Here is a 22,586-nt window from a genome sequence, read left to right as displayed (position 1 = left end):
AATCAATGAGCCTTAATGAGCATTTACTCTCCATTAAGGACCACACTTGAAACTTCTCATTTTGAATTCAATTTCGAAAATTTAATGACTCATTGAATTTTTAAAATTCAATGAATTAATCTCCATTAATCCTCACATGAGTCTAGCTCAAGTCTAATTCCCTTGAGTCTAACTCAAGTATAATTCAATCGAGTCTTACTCAATTAATCTCATGCAATTTCAAATTCAATGAATCACTATTTCATTAATTTGAATTGACTCCTTGAGTCTAGTTTGAATTGGACTTAATCCAATAATTAGATCTAATTGAGTCTAACTCAATAAGTCTAATTCAGATTAGTCTTAATCCAATGATTCATCATATGAACCCATCTCCAAATCTACTTGTTGTTTGTATGTGACCTAATAGGTTCTCGTAACGTTGGCAATGTATCTAAATAAACATTTAGATACATAAGCAATGAGTGACATCTAGCAAGGCATCATTGCTACCAAAGTGACGAGAAAGTCGAGATCCGACCTAACCTGTCCGTAGCTATTATCTTGTATGACTTGGCCCTTCTATCCTTGATATCTAGATTGATCAATGAGGCATAGGCCGTGCCATCCTCTTATCAACCTTTGTATTTCTTGATCTCTAAGTAGACACACTCAATCAAATAAGCTCAATATCTCATATTAACTCATTTGAGCATGACCATGTTTTCTTGTGTCCTACTAATCAAGGGGCCCACGGATATCGCTTCCATTATATGGAAGGGATAGATCTCATTTACATCACTCGCATCCCTACGCATAATTTATTGCATACCCAGTGATCGACTTTATTGTCCACCTTGTTACAGGTGACGTTTACCAATATCAAAGTACACAACTCCTTATGTAGGGAATCGTAGTGACTTCAGGTCTAAAGACTATTCATACCAATAGTCACATGAGAATGTTTATGACACTCATATAATGATCCATGAAACATTATCATGGAGGGTCATTCAGTATATATTCTCTAATATATATTCATGTGTCAACCTGATATCTCATATCCATGACTTGTGAGATTAAGTCATCCGTTGACCTACATACTAGTCTCAACGCATTAATATTGTCCTTGTATATTAATGCTTGACTAGGAATAGTTAAGAGTAGTGTTCTATGTATATCTACAATATCTCACTATCAATTCAACTAATTGATATGTTGTAGATAAGAACCTACTATCCAAGGACATTATTATACTTATTCAATCGACACTGATATAAAATAAATATAATAACCAACTTTGCCTTTTTATTAATAATGAAATATGATACAAAATGAGCCATTTACAATCATATCATAATTGATACTAGAGCTAATACTAACAATCTCCACTAGCACTAGTGCCAATCACTAAGATATCGAATACCCATTGACCTAGTGTGACCATCATATTTTCTCTGTGTCAAAGCCTTGGTCAAAGGATCCACAATGTTAGCACCGGTCGGTACTCTGCATATCCTCACATCTCCTCTATCGATGATCTCTTGAATGAGATGAAATTATCGTAGTATGTGTTTGGATCTCTGATGAGAGCGAGATTCCTTAGCCTGTGCAATAGCCTATTGTTATCACATTAGAGGTCTATTGGGTTCGTTATAATAGGAATAACACCAAGATCTATAATGAACTTCCTGATCCAAACAACCTCCTTTGCTATAGCTGAAGCAACAATGTACTTGGCCTATGTTGTAGAATCAACGACAGTGTCCTACTTTGAACTCTTCCAGCTCACCGCATCACCATTTAAGTAAAACACATACCTTGAATACGATATGTAATCATCCTTGTCAGTTTGGAAGCTAGCATCGGTGTAACCCTTTACAACAAACTCTTCATTTCCTTCAAAGATCAAGAAATAATCTTGAGTCCTTCTCAAGTAGTTAAGAATATTCTTGACTGCTATCTAGTGACCTTCACCTGAATCATGACTGGTATCTGCTTGGCGTCAAGAGTGTTGGTTGCTACTCAGAAAACCTAATGGTTCCACTATACAAAAATTTTGTACAAAGGTCTGAACCTTTTTCCTAGCTACCATGTGTTCTTTTAAATTAAACTTGGATCGCCTGCGGAACTTAACACGTTTGATCCAAAATTTAATCTATTTGTTCTTTTAGGTTTTGACTTGGATCTCCTACGGAACTTAACACGTTCGATCCAAATCACCTAGGTTATTAATTCCATTAAATATTAATTTCCAAAATTGGTTTCCAGTACTGACGTGGCGAGGCACATGACCTTCTTGGATATGGGAGCAACCACCACCGACTAGACAAAACCTTTTAAGGAAAACTAATATTTAATTTCCTAAAATAACTTTAGGTCAACCGAAAAGAACAATCAAATCACAAGGAAAAGAAAAACAAAAGAACACTACATCGAAAACAAATTCGAAACACTAAAATTGTATGCCTCTTGTATTCGGTATTATTTCCAAAAATAACTAGTATGATGCGGAAAGGAAAAATACTAGTTATACCTTCTAGAAAGACCTCTTGATCTTCTACTGTATTCCTCTTCTAACCTCGGACGTTGTGTGGGCAACGATCTTCCAAGATGAGGACCACCAAAACACCTTCTTCTCCTCCTTGCTAGGTTCGGCCAAATCAAAAGCTTCACCAAGGATGAAGAAAAACACCAACCAAACTCCAAAGGATGAAAGCTTTCTCTCATTCTTCTTCTTCTTCTCCAAGTAGTATCCGGCCACCACAAGAGCTCCAAGCAAGAGAGGGTTTCGGCCACCACAAAGAGGAAGAGATGGAGAGAGGTTGGCCGGCCACAACACCAAGGAAAAGAGGGAGAGAATAATAGAGGTTGTGTCTCATGAAGGCACCCCAACCCCCGCTTTTATATTCCTTAGTTTTGGTAAATAAGGAAATTTAATTACAATAAAATTTCCTTAACTTTCCTTGACAACAATTAATTAAGAAAAATTAAATAAAATTTCCTAATTAATTGTATGTGGTCGGCCACCTCATGGAGAGCAAATAAGACAATTTTTAATCAACAATTAAAAATTCCTTATTTGTCTTTGGAAAAAATAAAATTTCCCTTTAAAATCCCTTCATGGTTGATTAAAAGAAATTTCTATAATTTTAATTTTTCAACATGTGAATAATTTACAAAGAGAAAAAATAAAATATCTTTCCAATCTACAAATAAGGAAAGAGATCTAATCTCTTTCTTTAATCATTTGTAGATCCTTTTAAGAGAGATATTTTAATTTTAATTCTCTCCAATAAATTATATCTTCCACATAAGAAAAATTAAAAATTAAAATTCTTTTTAATTTAATGGGGGCCGGCCACCTAAGCTTGGGTTCAAGCTAGGGTCGGCCACCCATGAACCAAGGCTTGGCCGGCCCTAGCTTGAACCACAAGCTAGCTTGGCCGGCCCCCTTATCATGGGTATGAAGGTGGGTATAGGTGGGTATAGTACTCTATAAATAAGAGACTACGATAGGGACCGAGAGGAGGAATTAGTTTTGGTCTCCCGATAAAATTAAGCATCCTGTCGCCCCGAACACACAACTTAATTTTATCAATAATAATTCATTCCACTAGAGAACTATTATTGAACTACCGCACCAATTCCAAATTACATTTTTGGGTTCCTTCTTATTATGAGTGTGTTAGTCTCCCTGTGTTTAAGATGTCAAATGTCCACTAATTAAGTGAGTTACTGACAACTCATTTAATTAATATCTTCATCCAAGAATAGTACCACTCAACCTTATCGTCATGTCGGACTAAGTCCACCTGCAGGGTTTAACATGACAATCTTTATGAGCTCATCTTGGGGACATTATCAACTTAGATTACTAGGATACAATTTTCTTCTATAATCAACAACACACACTATAAGTGATATCATTTCTCAACTTATCGGGCTTATTGATTCATCGAACTAAATCTCACCCATTGATAAATTAAAGAAATAAATATCAAATATATGTGCTTGTTATTATATTAGGATTAAGAGCACACACTTCCATAATAACTGAGATATTTGTTTCTTTATAAAGTCAGTATAAAAGAAACGACCTCTAATGGTCTTACTCAATACACTCTAAGTGTACTAGTGTAATTATATAGTCAAGATAAACTAATTCCTAATTACACTACGACCTCCCAATGGTTTGTTCCTTTCCATTTTGGTCGCGAGCTACTGTTTATAATTTATAAGGTACTGATAACATCATCTTCTGTATGTGGCACCACATATTATGTTATCTACAATATAAATTAATTGAACAACTACAACTAAATGTAGACAATTTGACCAAATGTGATTCTTTATTTAAAATAAATGTTTACAAAAGCTTAGACTTTCAGTATACACTCTAACAATCTCCCACTTATACTAATGACTAAGCTATCATATCTTCTGCCATACATCTGATTCACATTCCCTCCAGTGACCTTCACCTGAATCATGACTGGTATCTGCTTGGCGTCAAGAGTGTTGGTTGCTACTCGGAAAATCTAATGGTTTCACTGTACAAAAATTTTGTACAAAGATCTGAACCTTTTTCCTAGCTACCATGTGTTCTTTTAAATTAAACTTGGATCGCCTACAGAACTTAACACGTTTGATCCAAAATTTAATCTATTTGTTCTTTTAGGTTTTGACTTGGATCTCCTGCGGAACTTAACACGTTCGATCCAAATCACCTAGGTTATTAATTCCATTAAATATTAATTTTCAAAATTAGTTTCCAGTACTGACGTGGCGAGACACATGGCCTTCTTGGATATGGGAGCAACCACCACCGACTAGACAAAACCTTTTAAGGAAAACTAATATTTAATTTCCTAAAATAACTTTAGGTCAACCGAAAAGAACAATCAAATCACAAGGAAAAGAAAAATAAAAGAACACTACATCAAAAACAAATTCGAAACACTAAAATCGTATGCCTCTTGTATTCGGTATATTTCCAAAAATAACTAGTATGATGCGGAAAGGAAAAATACTAGTTATACCTTCTAGAAAGACCTCTTGATCTTCTACCGTATTCCTCTTCTAACCTCGGGCGTTGTGTGGGCAACGATCTTCCAAGATGAGGATCACCAAAACACCTTCTTCTCCTCCTTGCTAGGTTCGGCCACAATCAAAAGCTTCACCAAGGATGAAGAAAAACACCAACCAAACTCCAAGGGATGAAAGCTTTCTCTCCTTCTTATTCTTCTTCTCCAAGTAGTATTCGACCACCACAAGAGCTCCAAGCAAGAGAGGGTTTCGGCCACCACAAAGAGGAAGAGATGGAGAGAGGATGGCCGGCCACAACACCAAGGAAAAGAGGGAGAGAATAATGGAGGTTGTGTCTCATGAAGGCACCCCAACCCCCTCTTTTATATTCCTTAGTTTTGGTAAATAAGGAAATTTAATTACAATAAAATTTCCTTAACTTTCCTTGACAACAATTAATTAAGAAAAATTAAATAAAATTTCCTAATTAATTGTATGTGGCCGGCCACCTCATGGAGAGCAAATAAGACAATTTTTAATCAATAATTAAAAATTCCTTATTTGTCTTCGGAAAAAATAAAATTTCCCTTTAAAATCCCTTCATGGTTGATAAAAAGAAATTTCTATAATTTTAATTTTTCAACATGTGAATAATTTACAAAGAGAAAAAATAAAATATCTTTCCAATCTACAAATAAGGAAAGAGATCTAATCTCTTTCTTTAATCATTTGTAGATCCTTTTAAGAGAGATATTTTAATTTTAATTCTCTCCAATAAATTATATCTTCAACATAAGAAAAATTTAAAATTAAAATTCTTTTTAATTTAATGGGGGCCGGCCACCTAAGCTTGGGTTCAAGCTAGGGCCGGCTTGGCCGGCCCTAGCTTGAACCACAAGCTAGCTTGGCCGACCCCCTTATCATGGGTATGAAGGTGGGTATAGGTGGGTATAATACTCTATAAATAAGAGGCTACGATAGGGACCGAGAGGAAGAATTGATTTTGGTCTCCCGATAAAATTAAGCATCCCGTGTTCGCCCTGAACACACAACTTAATTTTATCAATAATAATTCATTCCACTAGAGAACTATTATTGAACTATCACACCAATCCCAAATTACATTTTTGGGTTTCTTCTTATTATGAGTGTGTTAGTCTCCCTGTGTTTAAGATGTCAAATGTCCACTAATTAAGTGAGTTACTGACAACTCATTTAATTAATATCTTCATCCAAGAATAGTACCACTCAACCTTATCGTCATGTCGGACTAAGTCCACCTGCAGGGTTTAACATGACAATCTTTATGAGCTCATCTTGGGGACATTATCAACCTAGATTACTAGGACACAGTTTCCTTCTAGAATCAACAACACACACTATAAGTGATATCATTTCCCAACTTATCGGGCTTATTGATTCATCGAACTAAATCTCACCCATTGATAAATTAAAGAAATAAATATCAAATATATGTGCTTGTTATTATATTAGGATTAAGAGCACACACTTCCATAATAACTGAGGTATTTGTTTCTTTATAAAGTTAATATAAAAGAAACGACCTCTAATGGTCCTACTCAATACACTCTAAGTGTACTAGTGTAATTATATAGTCAAGATAAACTAATTCCTAATTACACTACGACCTCCCAATGGTTTGTTCCTTTCCATTTTGGTCGTGAGGTACTATTTATAATTTATAAGGTACTGATAACATCATCTTCTAAATATGACACCACATACTATGTTATATATAATATAAATTAATTGAACAACTACAACTAAATATAGACAATTTGACCAAATGTGATTCTTTATTCAAAATAAATGTTTACAAAAGCTTAGGCTTTCAGTATACACTCTAACAGAGAGAAGGAGAGGGAGATGTCGGGAGCAAGAAGAAATCGGGAGAAGAGGAAGAAATAGGAAATTAATACTTAGGTTTAGGTTTATAAACCTAGTTTAATTAATTTAATCAACTCCTCCTTAAATTGGGTATTATAATCAGGCTTCTTCTTAGCCTATAAATTTCCCTTAAACTCATCATACGAGCTTCGAAAAATTCTCAGAAAATTCTTAAAAAATTCTTAAAATTCCTATAAGGTTATTCACTCATTAAACCTTATTATTATTTTATTATTTTTATTATTATTTTTTGGTGTTTTACACTTATAAAACTCTTAGTATAAGATCGGTCCGACGAGGGTCGATCGAACACAAGAATATCCATGTACGCCTGGCCGGGTAAAGACCGAGCGGGCTTAAAGACACTTATTCTTAGAAAACTCTGCGTATCCGCTCGATCAGGCATAGGTTGATCGAGTTTTAGTTACTTAATGTCATCTTGTCTCTAAAATAAAATTCTAACATATGTAATCTATCATGTAACTTCTTGAATAAAGCTTTGACACACTGTGGGCACTATGTTAGAACAGATCCCTTAAGTATTTAACATATGATACAACAAATTGATATAATGGCAAACAATACGACTAGCCTTATGGACCGGCTGAGATACTATGATAGAATACAATGGCAAGTAATATGGCCAGCCTTATGGACTGACTGAGATACTATGACAAAATACAATGGCAAGCAATATGACTAGCCTTATGGACCGACCGAGATACTATGACAGAATACAATGACAAACAGTATGGCCAGCCCTATGGACCGACCGAGATACTATGACAGAATACAATGGCAAGCAATATAGCTAGCTTTATGGACCGACCGAGATACTATGAGAGAATACAATGACAAGTAATACAACCGACCTTCCGAACCGACTGAGATATATACAGCAGACAAACAATCGATAATATTTTAATAGCCTGATATAATTGTCAGGGAATATTGCTTCGGAAACTCCTCTGGAGTCTATCTGGTTTCTCATCGATGATTCATCTATAGCGACATCTCCCTCCAATGACTCCAGAAAAAGTTTAAGTTATAAGCGATAAAAGAGGTAGATATGTGGGTACAAAAAAGATTCCTCGAAAGCTCTTCAAGAAACTACCTAACAAACTCTTACGCATGAAGCCATCTCATGGTCACGGAGATCGTGGGAGGTCGACCTCATGGTCACAGAGATCGTGAGAGGTGATATAAAAAGGGAGGTCCTATCCGTTAACAAGGTATGTAATTTTTGCATCTGAAACCTTCATTCGTGCATCCACTGTTATTTTTCTTCTTCCACTTACATGGAAGCTGTATTGACTTGAGCGTCAGAGGCCTTGCCAGGGACCCTTTTCTTGGTCTTTTGTCACTAACACTTCGTTGGATCGACTGATTATGTACAGAATTGGTAAAGAGCTTCATCCCATATCAAAGAATTAATTATTTATCAATAGACTATCCACTTAAATCAGTACACTATCTCCACAACCTTCAAATAAGATCATATTCATCATTCAAGCAATTTCCTCCATCAAGTTCTCCCATCTAGTGATTGCTTTCTCCTTGACATAATGACTGTAGACTTCTTTAGGAAAAAGATCTTTTTTACTTTAAAAAAAAAACATATCTCTAATTTGTCACTTCGACGAAAAGGCGTCCTTTATTTTTGATGCCACTGAAATAACTTCTTATTTTTTAAAAATATCTTTATTCTAATATTATTATATCAACTACTAAAATGTAAAATAAAATTTCTTCTATTTAAATTAAAATTATTACATATGAAACACTCTTATCTTAAAATATTTATTTAATTTGTTTTAAAATTGTTATAATATAGAGAAATTTAAATAAAATAATAATTTTGAACAAGCTATAGAAGTTTTATTCAATCCTCTATAATAATATTGAATAATAAGACTTTCAAAAAAACTTGAATGAGATATTATTTTAATATTTTAAAAATTGAGGTTCTTCTAGTGAACCTTAATTTTTTTTAAAAAATATTAAATTTATTTATTTTTATCCCCGAACTAAATATCTATCTCAAATAAATATACCCCATTTAATTAATGCGGTCGCCTTTCCCCATCCACCACGTCATCCATGCTGATATCACTGCTAGGTCTGTGACGTCAGAAAAAACTCCGTCAGTTTTAGTCGCAATTCCAAACCCTATCTTCGATCCCCATCTCGATTATAAATACCTAAACCTTCGCCGTTGCCGTTTTCTTTGGCAACTGTGTGCTTTTGTGCGCGAGAGCAGTGTCGAAGAACAAGGGGGCGAAGCACGATGCGGCGGAGAAGCATCGCTTGGCCGCCGCCGGGGAGCCTTGGATGCGCCGCCGCCGCCGACGCCTGAGGAGCTGGTTCGCTGCCGATAAGACCGTCAAGCATGCGGTGCCTGAGATGCAGCTCGATGGCCAAATCTCGACGCTGAAACCTCCCCAGGTTGGGGACGCGCCAGATCCCACCGAGATCCTCTCCGACGAGATCCTCCTCCGCGTCCTCGCCGCGCTCCCTGACTCAGTTCGCCTGTCTGTCTCCCTCGTTTGCCGGCGATGGCTACGCCTCGCCGGCCGCCTCCGCCGCTCCCTCACCGTACTCGACTGGTCCTTCCTTCACCGTCGCCGCCTTCCCCTTCGCTTTCCCAACCTCGACGACCTCGACCTCGTTCCCGCCTCCTTCGCGACCCCTTCGGATGCTGACGCCGGCGTCGTTCTCTCGAAGGGCGCCGTTTCCTTTTCTGTTGATGCCGGCGCAGACCCTCCCGTGGGCGAGTGCCGCTTCCTCGAGCCGGATGTCATCGATCGTGGTCTCGTTATTGTTGCCAGCGACTGCCCTGGTCTTCGGAAATTGTCCCTCGTTGCCCTCGCTTCGGAGGTCGGTGTCAGGGCGGTCGCCGAAGCGTGCGACATTCTGCAGGAACTGGAACTCCATCGCTGCTCCGATCTCGCTCTCCGTCCCATCTCCGCTTTCAAGAACCTCCAGATACTGCGGATAGTGGGAGCCGTTGAGGGGTTCTACTCAGGTCCTGGTGTCGCGGACATTGGACTCACAATGCTGGCCCATGGATGCAAGCGACTGGTGAAGCTGGAGCTTGCTGGTTGTGAGGGTAGCTACGACGGCATCTCAGCGGTGGGGCAGTGCTGCGAGATGCTTGAGGAATTGACGATATCAAACCACCGGATGGATGCAGGATGGATAGCTGCATTGTCCTTCTGTGAAAACCTGAAGAAATTGAGATTGCAGAGCTGCAGGAGGATAGACGCTGACCCAGGGCCATTGGAACACTTAGGAAGGTGCCCCAGCATCCAGACACTTCAAATGGAGCAGTGCCAGCTGCGTGATAAAAGAAGCTTGGAAGCATTGTTTAGGGTGTGTGAGGCAGTAAGAGAAGTCATGTTTGAAAATTGTTGGGGACTGGATGATGACATGTTTAGTCTTTCCAGCATTTGCAGGTAACATAATGCCTCTCAAACTTTTTTTGTTTTTCTCTCAATTTGAAGATTGAAATTGGATAGTAAAATCTTCTTTGTATGGTTTAACTCCATTCATCTGATTTTCAATAGTACTGTGTGAAAGGTTGTTCCCGACTGAATCTTGGACGTATACTATACCTTACTTGTCCACAAGCTTATATGGAAGAAATGATTAGCTCTTATCTGTCACTACGTCTGATATTACTCAATTCATACCGATTAAATAGCTAGGATGTCAATGATAAACAAACAGTTTCATTTTATCTTAAAGGAGATTTATGATTTCCCAATTTCCAATTGCTATTAGTTCTAGTCAGAGATTAGTTGTTTGGCGGTCTTTGATGGTGAGAATTGTTTATTCTAGATCAAAAAGTCATCTCACATGCTTCATTCTGATATATTATCCTGCAGTAATACAAAATGGGTCTTTACCAGAATAGTTGAATTGGTTGTACAGGTACTTTCAGTTATATCTAGGTTCTTCTACTTTCATCAAATGTGAGTTTGTATCTTGAATTTTATTATTCATCTTACGGTAAGTCTTTAATCAATCAATATTGATGAATCTAATCCTTTACACTTTTGTAAACTCATCTAAGTCCTATTAAATTTTCCCAACTCTCTCTTGCATCATTTAATAAAATAGAATTCTTAATATCCATTTCTTGCCCTGACAAATTAATAATCATCATCAGACCCTGTAAGTCACATGTGTTTTTCTATTACATATCAACTAGTGTTTCTTTTTCTTTCTTTCTTTTTAAGACATCAAAGGGGTTTCTATACTGAAGTTCATCTAGTATTAAGGTAAAAGATAGACTCAAGCTTATCTTTATCTTAAATATAAATACTAAGTTCATCCTTGTACTATCATAAAAGATAGGGAGTCAAGCTTGCCTTAAGTGTAAAGTTACAATTATTTTAAAATCATTTGTCATAGCACATTAGTTGTGACACTAGTAACTACACTATCCCACATGTCGTTTTTCACGTTGATATATTTACTAGATATTCTTTTCCTCTCTAAAATTCACCTCAATGATTGCATAGGGACTATCATACCTTTTTTTTGGGAAAAAAATCAATATGGTTAAAAGAATATATGTATTTAACTAGGAAAACTCTAGCAGAGGGACTTTTTTACTCTAGTTAACCATGTAGTATTAACAAACACCAAGGACCTGAACTAACGATGAGCATAGCTAGCGTCTGTTGTGTTGAGAGAGTAAAACTCTCATACATTTGTTGAGAGAAGAGAACAGAACCTGTTGAAAGGGAATGATGGAGAAATTGGATATATAGAAGACTACTATTATATATAGAGAGAGAGAGACAACTCTAATATATAGACCAATCTAATAAAAATGAACTAATTATGAATCAATTCCATTTAAAGATTAATTATGATAAAAAAATGACATGATATAGAATTAAACACATTATTTGTTGTAGCGCAGACCTAATTGATCATTGACAAGGAGGATCACATAACTTCATAACCCTCTTGGAAGTGTGCTTGGCGAATTCAAAATGTTCTTGAGGATTTCAGACGAAATGATAATGGTTGTGATCTCTGCAGGTGTTAAGACTGAAAGAGTGGTGGCTGGGAACTAGAGTTTGGCTTGACAAAATTAGGTAGGGGATGAGCTCGTGTGAGGACGCAAAGTATGAGAAGTAAGAAGGGACTGTGCAATGCAAGGGATACTAGTTGTTGGGTAGGCGTGATATGTTATGAGGATAAAATATACCCCTCCCATTATTACTGTAGTCGGCATGAATAATGCAATGGACTGTCTATCTTCAAACAAGTGTGCAAAACATTGTGCAAATCATGACTGAGCTAAAACAGTCCCTTTGGTTCTTGAAGATACTCTGAATTCAGATACTGTACTAGTTTTTTCTCTAGCTATTTCTTATTTATTCGATGGAACTTTTGCTCATCTAGTTGCTTTTTATTGTTCTCTTCAGGTACGTGAGGTCTCTCTCCTTAGAGGGCTGCTCACTCTTAACCACAAAAGGTTTTGAATCAGTAGTTTTATCATGGATCGATTTGAAGAGACTCGAAGTCATCTCGTGCAATAATATAAAGGACGACGAAGTCTCTCCTACGCTAACAAATCTTTTCTCAACCCTCAAAGAGTTCAAGTGGCGACCAGACTCCAAATCAGTCCTTGCGATGGGCCTCTCAGGGACGGACATGGGCAAAAAGGGTGGAAGATTCTTTAAGTAGATGTGAAGCTTAGTTATCAACAGAGATATCCTGCAGCGACATCAGCGGTGATAAAACTGGTCGCGATAGAATTACTAACAGGGCTTAGAGGAAAGCCATCACTAACTCGTTAGCAAACAAAGAAACTTTCATACAATCATACTTAAGCATCCACTGGTTTATCCTGATAACTTAAAATGATTCACTGCTGTGTACTCTACACAAAATGAAATGGGTATGTGGATGCCAAATGTGATTTTAAACATTCCTTTTACAGGTATCGAACTGCCCAAATTAATTTAAATTGTATTTTATTATTTATGGTGCTTTTATTTTGCTGCTCAAATTGAATCATAGCTAAAAGCAGATTATGGCGCAGGGTAATTGCAGCCGAGAATTCATATGATCCGGAGTTGTTTTTTAATTCTCTATTTATGCCCTCAAATTATGTGCAGCAGGTGCGTGAATTTTCATCTCAAAATCTTTTATCTGTAATGGCTAATGACTAAGAAAGTTTTTACCTCGAATTAATTTTAATTTTCCGTAGGATTTTTTTGGCCCATTATTCTTGCTTCCTCGTCACGTGACCTTGTTTCTTCTTTTCGCTTTCATTCTGACACACTTGCAGGCATCCCACTGCACGTCACATGCTTTACCCATCCCTTCTTATTACGTCAGTGGAAAATTTTAAATATTTTGATTTCTTTTAGTTATTAATGGCAAATTAATTGAGAAAAGTAAGGTCGATTAATTAGTGAAAACTTATTAAACACTACCAAGGTGAGCAGAGACTCAGCAGACGCCGCCGTCGTCGAGTAGAATCTCCGGCTGTGCGGCGGAGGAAGCGTCTGGGTGGCTGTGCTGGGGGCGTGGGAGGAGGAAGAGCTCCTTCTGGCGCCGCAGCTCCATGACCTTGCGGTGGGAGTTGGAGTGCTGCGCGAGGACGAAGGTGGGACTCGCTGCAGGCCGGTACTCCGGCACAAGCCGCCCGGATTTGTACCTCACTCCGCACGCGTTGCACAGCGTCTTGGGCCCCAGCGGGCCCGTCCTCCACTGTGGCGTCTTCTCCGACTCGCAGTGAGTGCACCGCCTCGGCGCCGCCCTGCCGCTCCCATTCTTCCTCCGCCCAGATCCGTCCGAGGAAAACTCGTTGGAGGAAGAGGACGACGAAGACGGCGAGCTCAGCGCCAAGGAGGCCCAGGCGGCGGACCGAGGGCGCTTGCTCCGGGCCGCTGCGCATGACCGCGGCGGCGCGATGTCGGGGACATCGCAGAAAGAAGACTCCTCCATGAACCGAGACAACCACTCGAGCTCCGCTTCGTCCTCGCATTGCTGCACCAGATCTCAAAAAACACCTATATTAACCACCAATTCCCGTACCAAAATCACAAACTAACAACTCTATTCCTTTCCTCACCGGAACATAAAGATCGAGCGGACTCTGCTCCGCCTGGAAAGGAGTGGACAAGGAGCTACCCTCTGCGGTTCCAGACTTCTCCGCCGTCGAGTAAAATTCGGTGTTACAATCAACAGCCGCGGAGAAGAAACTCTGGCCGGAAAAGGAAGAAAATCGGTGGGCGTCGGCGTCGGCGGCGGCCAGAAAAGAATCATTTTGATTCGGAGGTTGAAGAAGGTTGGCAGAGACAAAGTTGGCGGAGTAACAAGCCGCCGCCGGCATCTCCCTCTCTGGCGCCATGAAAGGAGAGTGCGGGCGGCGATGAAGATCGAAGAGAATAATCAATAGGATCGGAACTGGGGGCGCATTAAAAGGGGAGAACAGTTCCTGCACGGCCTTCGCCCATCTCCGCCACCACCACAGCCTCTTGCTCTGCTCCCTCTCCGTCTCCCTCTCTTCTCCCTCTCCCTCTTTAAAGCGGAGACGTGCTGTTGCTTTCGTTGCCTACTTCCTCTTTATTTCATAACTCTCTCTCCTCTCTTCTCTCTTCTCCTCTCTTCTCTCTTCGTATTGCATGTGAGTTTTGGTAACGACTAAACGTGTTCTGCGATCGCTTAATTGCAAGGTTTGATTTATATCAAAATACATTTTTTTTAAAAAAAATATTTTTACGTGTAGGGCCCGGCCCTTCCTAATTATTAAACTTCTAATCACTTGGATCCAAAATTTATAAATAATCAAATAGTTAATGAAGTTTCTTTTAACTCTATATTTATATTAACTAAAAGTAGCATAGCTTCCTTTGCGCCGGTTTACACACGTCGTCCCCTCTGACACCGGCGCGTGATTTCAAAGCATAAACGGATTTAAGCATCTCACATACAAACTTTATCAAATGTTTATAAAATTTAAAAATTTTATAAATGTTTTTTTTATGATTATGTAGGTGAAATTTAGGATTTTTAATTAAGAGTATATTTGAATTTTCAATTTTTTTTTCAAGGTGGAATCAATAATTAATGTACATAATTGATATTTTTTAATGTTTCAATTTATAAATAATTAGTAATAACTAAAATTATTATTTTTTTTATTTTAAAAATAAATATATTTGAGATAAGTTAAAAAAAATATACAAATGACTATAATTAAATTAAATTTATAAAATAATTAAATATTAAATAAAATGATAAATTATATTAAATAAAAAATTAATTAATTAATTAATTGTTAATTATAAATAAATTAAATTAAAGATTATAATTAATTAAAATATCAAATGAAAACTATATAAAGATATTAAATGAAAAAAAATTGTATGTAGGTTTTTTTTTTAAATTGTGGAGAGAATAGTAGATTTGTATTGAAATTGATGTAATATGTAATATGTATGGAGTCATGCAACTAAATGTAGAGAGAATTATAAAAAAAGCTCACTCAAAGCTTTAACGATTGAAAATGTTTCAATGAGTTTTTATAATGTTGATGTGGCATGGTAGAATTCTAAAAAAAAAAACTCATTCAAAACTTTAACGATTGGAGATGCCCTTAATTAAGTGGATGTTTGGCTGAGTTTATAAGCTTTCTAAAATAGTTTATAAGTTGTCTTGGAATTTATAAACTCTTCAAATTTATTTGGTAAAAATTTTTTCAAGCAACTTATAAACTGTAAAAATAAGTTGTTTTGGAGCTTATAAGTTGTTTTAAAAAAGTATGAAGATCCTATTTTTTTTTTAAAAAAAAAATCTTATTTTAATAATTTTTTTCTCTAAAATATCCTTATATAATTTCATAAATCCTCATCTTATCCTTCATAAACTTTTATAAACCTAATATCTTTCTATCTCCGCCGACTTCTTTTTCAGTGTTGTGTCATCTTCTCTGCCAATGCATCTTTCCAATTTTCTCTCATTCGGTGCATAAATTCACCTAAAACCCTCTATTAATGATATTATACCCTTTTCGGTAATTTTATTAATAAAAGGATCTTATAATGCTAAACACATCAATACCTTTAAGTTGACTGTAATAAGTTCATCCAAACATTTTAACAGCTTATTTTTAAAATAAGATCTAACAACTTATAAGCTCTTAAAACAACTTATAAGTTGTTTTTAATAAGTTTAGCCAAATACCCTCTATAAGTTATTTTGAAGCTTATAAGTTCTTTTAATTTGTTTGATAATTTTTTTTTTCAAACAACTTATAAGCTGTCAAAATAAGTTCTTTTGGAATTATAAGTTATTTTTAAAAAAGTAGGAAAGATTCTACTTTTTAAAAAAGATCTTATTTTAATAATTTTTTTCTTCTAAAATATCCTTATATAATTTCATAAATCCTCATCTTATTCTCTATAAATTTTTATAAACATAATATCTTTCTATCTCCGCCGACTTCTCTTTCAACGTTGCGTGTCATCTTCTCTGTCAACGTCTCTTTTCAATTCCCCCTGTATAAATTCGTTCAAAATCTTCTATTAATAAAAAAACTCAAAATCTTCTATTAATAATATTATATATTTTTTAATAATTTTATTAATAAAAAAATCTTATAATATTAAACACATAAATAAGTTACTTAAATATTTTAACCGTTTATTTTTTAAAATAACATCTAACAACTTTAATAAGTTTAGCCAAACATGATTAAGTATTTAAAAATCACCGCCAGTGAAGTTACCGGCGCTTCAGTTCGTGCGTCTGCGGGGGAAGCGGCGCGAGTTCCTCGTGGGGCGCCGCCGCACGTGCCCGTCGCTTTCCCTGCCGCTGCCGACGCGTCGCGCACGTGGAGCTCCTGCGGTCGAAATGCTGCCTGTGGAAAGCACGTGATACCCGAATGCAAGATGCATAACATTCTGTCGAAAGTATAAATTAAATAATAAGAAACGTTTTCCACAGATATGGATAATCTTATGAAATAACTCCAAAACTTGTCTCTGCAGCATTTTTGTCAAGGAACATTTCTCATCATGTGAGCTTAGATCATCTCATTCAGCACTACATTAATCCTTACAAGCCATCATTGCTTTTGATGGACTCGTGCATCATTATGTTTCACATTATATGTAGATGATTAATATACCTTCATCTCAAGGCCGCCATCATCATCATCATCATCATTATCATCATCATCATCATCATCATCTGCCTACAACTCTAAAGTTAGAAGTGCAGATGATGAACAAATCAAATGTAAATGGTTAAATCCACAGTGCAGATATCATTGACACCACTTAGGTATCGAGTTTCAACTTTCAAAGACTTGAGTTATAACTACTCTCTCAAAGAATCGACAATAAGACAGTTGCTACATTAGTAGTATATATTATCTGAGTATTTCACGAACATAAGCTGTCTTTTATAGTCTGCAAATGAAACTACCTTTAAGACTGTATTAACAAGGAGGCGAAGCTAATTAACTGGGAACCCTGCCTGAATAGTGAGATCAAGTGCGAGCCTTCGGGAATGGATTTGCATGGAAGGCAGATTGTCTCTTTGACCCGCTGAGCAAACCTAGTGAAGACGATAAAGACACCGTTTCTCCCCCGTTGTCGCCTATACTCAGTTTTGACATACCTACGAGCTCTTCGACGTTTATGGGTGACTTTGAATGCACTGCTGTTGGCTTTATAATTTCATGTGCTTGATCTGGGGTCTCTGATGTACCTCCGGGCCAGTAAGGGGATGCAAATTGAAGAAATGGGGGATAATATGTTGGGAGTACCATGGTGTAAGTGCTCTGGGGAGCTTCTGGAATTGGGACAACTGTTTCTCCCAACATCGAGTCATTAGAATCCATCGACTCGCATTCCTCGTTCAGAGTTGGAGGTATTGGAGGTGGCTTGTTGCTTTGTAACTCTGATTCTTGGAGGCTCATTGGAAACAGTTGTGGTTCAAGGGGCTGACAAAATAAAAGGAAATCAATCACACAGCCTCAAAAGATTCAAAGGTAATCTACATGAACTGAGATAGGTTCTTTCTTACAACTTTTATATGCACATTATACTTGTCGGAATTTCTACAATGTATAATATCATTTCTACATACTTTAAAAAGTGATGTTTCACAGATCAATTGAACTAGAAGTTTTGACAAATTTTCTTCACTTTGGTATTTTAATTGTTGAATATCGCCCAAATCTATTTCATTTGCATCCATTAAAAGGTAGGAAAGAAAAATCATGGAGATATTCTAATCTGTTTTTTAGTATCAGACTATGGGCAAGCTATAGGCCTAGAAGGAGTGGCAGTAAACAAATGTTCTATAAGGCAGCTCAGGCAATACAATGCAAGCAGGCACAAAAGTATTTGTGTGTCAAAAAGAGAGAGAGAGAGAGAGAGAGAGGGAGTAACCTCATCAGGTACCATATCGAAAAGGCTCGATCTTCTTTTTCTTCTTGTCATGTTGGATTTGCGAATAAAATATTTTTGAGCATGGCTAGCTACTTGAGTGGGTGTTCTTGACACCACAAAATTGCGAGATATGCCTCGCCAGTCACCTTTGCCAAGCTTTTGCAAGCCAAGTAAGAACATTCTATGCTCTTCTTCTGTCCAAGGAGTACCTATCCATGCCATACACAGAAGTTCATACATCAAATATCCATAGCTCATAAAGAAACAGCAAATTTGATGCTGAAAAATGGAAAACAAGAAATTTTATGTATATGCCAATGATACTTTAGAGGCCAGTGATTCAGATAAGAGTGATCTCTCCTTCTACCCAAAGTTATGCTGGACAAAATTAACCAAATTGTGCATAGATCTCTATTAATTCACCAATTTCACTCAATTTAGCATCAACTTTACAACAGACAAGCTGTGGAGATCTACTTACCCCAGGGAGCAAAAGAGCAGGCCAACCTAGTGCAATGTAAAATGTGCAACGTCTTTTTCTTCAACTCAAACCAGAAATTGAACAAGCTATTTCATTCTCGGCTTTTATGAATGTGGCTAATTGCTCTCACTTGCAGAGGAGAGCATCTATGTGGGTCAATCTTCCTCAGACCTACCTTGGCATGATCTATGTGCAATGATTGTAAACAAGATCTTATCCAAACAAGATATGCAGGATGTTTCTTCTACTGATTCCAATGTATGAAAGCCAGGAAAAGATGAATTCTTTTTCCCGTGCTCTCTATAGATGATTCCAAAACAAGTCTATGGCATAAAGCAGGACAGATGCATACACTTCAAATTATCGTTCGCGGCCGGTATGAATCGGTTCTTGACAGGAGAAGCAATCATTTTGCCTAAAATACACTTACCCTTCTTCCGGTCGCGGCAGCTGGAGGACGAACCCTTCACGAAATCCTCCGAGGCGTACCCATCCCCCGCGGATCCGCCGCCCGGTTCCGGTCCGTCGGCCGGAGACGCGCCTCCGCTGGATCCGGCGAGGAGGGAGAGGTTCCCCATGCTGGCGCTCTTCCGCACGGATCCGTCGAGCCGCACGCCGAAAAGCTTGACTCCGCGGTTGGGGCACGTCCGCGAATTGTGCCCGTCGTGGTTGCAGTGGGAACACCGCCGCGTCATTTCCACGTCCCACCGTCTCCTACGCGTCTCGCGCCCTGCGCAAACCCCTGGATCGCCGCCGGCGACGAGGAGAGTGGTGCTAGGGTATTGAAGCGGGAAGAGGGGATCAGACACGGAGAGAGAGCGCGAGCGGAGGCCGCATAGAAGAAGAGAGAGGAAATGGGGAACAAGAAGATTTGGAAATAGGATAAATAGTGGAAAATATGTCGCACTCATCCATCGTTACCCGAATTTGTTCCCAGGAATGTGGTGATAAGGGAAAGCGAAGTTGCCTTGCATTTTCTGGACGGGGACCGCACGTTGGGTCGGGTATGCTTGAGGGTAGATGAGACGAGGAATCAGGCATTAATTGGTTATGAATAAAGACACGAAAGAACGCGGGTGTGAACACGTGGCGGACAACAAGTGGACTCGCAGTGAGGCGGTTCCCCACTGGCGACAGAAGTAGAGATAAAAAAGAAGATAAAATTATTATTATTTTATTATAAAAAGGTTAAGATTAGAGGCGTAATTTTTTAATTAGAGATAAATTTGAAGTAATTTTTAAATATTCGTTGACAAGGAAATTCAAACAATTTTTTTAATTATTCCTTTTGATTAGAAGTGTAAACTTGGCTTGACTATGATAGTTTGAGATAATTGGGATGGCCACCTATCATTGATAATTTTCTTATAATAGAATAAGGGGTTAATTTTTAGTGGAGGTATATTTAAAAAAAATTATTTCCATTCTTAGTCACTTGACCGTTGATTATAAGCTGATCGTGTGACTTATTTCTCTTTATATAATATGAGGATGGGTTGCGAGAGATATTTTGTTGTGTTCAGAGCGCAGCGGAAGACATATATTAAATCATATATTTTTTCGTGGTACGTATAGTTTTATACATAATAACATAAAAATTATACCTCGAGTCCTCGATAGCTTTGAATGATATTACAGATATATAAGAGCCCCATGTATGACTCCTCTAGCGGCATCCACGCGCATTAGATCATGAACTTGACACGATCTGTTAGGTGCTAGCCTCTTGGATTGACAAAGACTTGGAAACACTATCGATCTCTTCCGGTGGAAGAAAACGAAGAAGAAGTTGACGAGGGAGAAATGGAGAGAATGAATTTTTCCGAGGATCTCTTCTTTGTATCAAATAAATCCATATTTGATCTTGATCTCGACTAGCTTCCGATACCATTGTTTATGTCTACGTGCTATGCGTACGACCCTCTAGGTTTTATACATGAAGGTAGTGTAAATCCATACACAGACTAAGGTAACCGTTTAGCAATAATTTTTAGCCACCCAATGCGATAAAATTAATATTAGTCATAAATTGTAAGCCACCATGAACCGATTACTATGTAATTCAATCTCTTTATCTAAGCTTACATCCCAATTAATTTGATACGTTATGCATCATTACCAAATTAATTGTTTCACTTGATTTCCAAGATATAATAAACTCCTCTTGAATGATAAATCATTCCTCCCATGGTTATGGATTTCGAGTCACTAATATCCCTATTAAGTGGCTAGAATGTTAACTCCTAATCCAAGAGAGCGATGAATCCTCTATTAACTCAACACTATTCTCTCTACGCTTTACCATACACCCAACTACCGTATTAATCACAATCCGATTAAAGAATGCTTTTAACGGCATTAAAGCACATAACTCCACGCATAGAATAAATGAAGGTCTCAAGTCAAAAGATCAGTTACACTTGTTCATAAGAGGAATAACCAATAATGCTTAATATGTGGTCTCCTCTTGAGCGAGCCATGTCTAATGTACCTTGAAACTGAAGGCACCCCAAGTACAACTTGGATATTCATCCCTCGGTGTATCTCGACCTAGTCATACCCAGTGTTGATCTAGATATCCATGCCCCCTCTAGATATCTATCCGATCAAGGGTTGTTTTCAGATTAATATACCAATTAATCTGTGGGACTTTATCATTAATCATATACATACAGAAAAGTAAATAATTAATGATAAATTCTTGTCTTTATTAAATAATTATCCACAAAATACATAAGAAGTGTCTTGGTACATAAGTGCACACACTAACAATCTTCCACTTACATTATTGCCAAACACTACAAACTCTCAGTCCTAGGCTCTTCACATGAGTCTCATGTTTTTGTAGAGGTAAGACCTTTGTGAGTGGGTCTGCGATATTCTCGCTGGTATCTACTCTGCTAACTAACACATCACTCCTCTGAACAATCTCTCTAAGGTGATACTTCCTTAGTACATGCTTAGATCTTTGGTAGGACCTTGGCTCCTTTGCCTGTGCTATGGCTACATTATTTTCACAATATAGTACAACTGCATCAACAATGCTAGGAATCACTTAAAGCTCCGCTATGAAATTCTTGATCCACACAACTTTCTTTGTTGCCTCTGAATCTATGTACTCGGACTCAGCTGTTAAATCTGCAACTATCTCCTGCTTGGAACTCCTCCAGCAAATAGCTGCACCATTCAGACAAAACACATATCCTTGCTGCGATTTCAGATCATCCTAATCTGTTTGAAAACTTGTGTCAGTATATCCTCTGACGACTAATTCCTCGTCTCATCCGAAAACTAATAACATGTTCTTTATTCTTCTAAGATACTTGAGGATAGTCTTTACCGCAGTCCAATGACCCTCTCTAGGATCTGACTGATATTTACTCGTCATGCTTAATGCATACAATGTTGGTTGCTATTCGGAATATTGTACCGGTTCCCCTGTACAAAAATTTTGTACAAGTCTTCAACCTTTCCTAACAATCTATTGTGTTCTTTAAAAATTAAATTTGGAATTGCAAACAGAACTTAACATTATTGCTTCCAAATTCAATTTATCTATTCTTAGTGGTTTAGACTTGGATCGCAAATGATGTTTAACATTATTGATCCAAATCCACCCATGTTACAAATTCAATTAAATATTAATTTCAGAGATTGGCTTCCGAGTTAAACATGGCGAGGCGCTAGGCCTTCTTGGGTATGGGAGCATCCACCACTTCCTAGACAAAGCCTTTCAACGAAATTTAATATTTAATTTC

The 22,586-nt window shown here is 37.6% G+C and overlaps 3 protein-coding genes across 5 annotated transcripts; 1 reads left to right on the top strand and 2 right to left on the bottom strand.

Annotated features, from left to right (window-relative positions):
• The first annotated feature begins 9,138 nt into the window (after nt 1–9,138).
• Nucleotides 9,139–13,137, top strand: LOC122001631 (F-box protein At5g07670-like). Of its 3 annotated transcripts, XR_006117416.1 has the most exons (3): nt 9,139–10,370; nt 12,360–12,877; nt 12,980–13,137. XR_006117416.1 is itself a non-coding variant. In XM_042556483.1 (2 exons), exons 1-2 carry the CDS (start codon nt 9,247–9,249, stop codon nt 12,619–12,621), a joined length of 1,386 nt encoding a protein of 461 aa, XP_042412417.1. In that variant the 5' UTR covers nt 9,139–9,246; the 3' UTR covers nt 12,622–12,917. The 3 variants fall into 3 exon arrangements, 2 of the variants coding, with proteins under 2 accessions (XP_042412417.1, XP_042412419.1); XM_042556483.1 differs by lacking the exon at nt 12,980–13,137 and having other exon boundaries at nt 12,360–12,917; XM_042556485.1 differs by lacking the exons at nt 12,360–12,877; nt 12,980–13,137 and adding an exon at nt 11,971–12,284.
• A 191-nt stretch (nt 13,138–13,328) lies between these two features.
• LOC122001632 (GATA transcription factor 4-like) lies at nt 13,329–14,596 on the bottom strand. Its single transcript, XM_042556486.1, has 2 exons — nt 14,018–14,596; nt 13,329–13,932 (listed from the first exon to the last, which is right to left on the bottom strand). Exons 1-2 carry the CDS (start codon nt 14,294–14,296, stop codon nt 13,393–13,395), a joined length of 819 nt encoding a protein of 272 aa, XP_042412420.1. The 5' UTR covers nt 14,297–14,596; the 3' UTR covers nt 13,329–13,392.
• Nucleotides 14,597–17,240: 2,644 nt separating this feature from the next.
• On the bottom strand, nt 17,241–19,683 carry LOC122001630 (transcription factor MYBS3-like). The gene is made up of 3 exons (XM_042556482.1): nt 19,259–19,683; nt 18,348–18,556; nt 17,241–17,896 (listed from the first exon to the last, which is right to left on the bottom strand). Exons 1-3 carry the CDS (start codon nt 19,521–19,523, stop codon nt 17,441–17,443), a joined length of 930 nt encoding a protein of 309 aa, XP_042412416.1. The 5' UTR covers nt 19,524–19,683; the 3' UTR covers nt 17,241–17,440.
• Nucleotides 19,684–22,586: the final 2,903 nt, after the last annotated feature.

The sequence above is a fragment of the Zingiber officinale genome, chromosome 7A, assembly GCF_018446385.1.
Source record: "Zingiber officinale cultivar Zhangliang chromosome 7A, Zo_v1.1, whole genome shotgun sequence".
NCBI classification, from domain to species: domain Eukaryota; kingdom Viridiplantae; phylum Streptophyta; class Magnoliopsida; order Zingiberales; family Zingiberaceae; genus Zingiber; species Zingiber officinale.
The sequence above is the reverse complement of the archived record's forward strand: the minus strand, read 5'-3'. Positions and strand labels throughout refer to the sequence as shown.

What these genes read in the sequence shown, in the direction of transcription:
- LOC122001630 (XM_042556482.1), bottom strand. Translation starts at nt 19,523, where the DNA reads ATGACGCGGCGGTGTTCCCACTGCAACCACGACGGGCACAATTCGCGG. An exon ending in CTGCCGCGACCGGAAGAAGG is followed by an intron (nt 18,557 to 19,258) that starts GTAAGTGTATTT and finishes TGGCATGGATAG; the next exon opens with GTACTCCTTGGACAGAAGAA. An exon ending in TCGATATGGTACCTGATGAG is followed by an intron (nt 17,897 to 18,347) that starts GTTACTCCCTCT and finishes TTATTTTGTCAG; the next exon opens with CCCCTTGAACCACAACTGTT.
- LOC122001631 (XM_042556483.1), top strand. Translation starts at nt 9,247, where the DNA reads ATGCGCCGCCGCCGCCGACGCCTGAGGAGCTGGTTCGCTGCCGATAAG. An exon ending in AGTCTTTCCAGCATTTGCAG is followed by an intron (nt 10,371 to 12,359) that starts GTAACATAATGC and finishes TGTTCTCTTCAG; the next exon opens with GTACGTGAGGTCTCTCTCCT.
- LOC122001632 (XM_042556486.1), bottom strand. Translation starts at nt 14,296, where the DNA reads ATGGCGCCAGAGAGGGAGATGCCGGCGGCGGCTTGTTACTCCGCCAAC. An exon ending in CGCTCGATCTTTATGTTCCG is followed by an intron (nt 13,933 to 14,017) that starts GTGAGGAAAGGA and finishes GATCTGGTGCAG; the next exon opens with CAATGCGAGGACGAAGCGGA.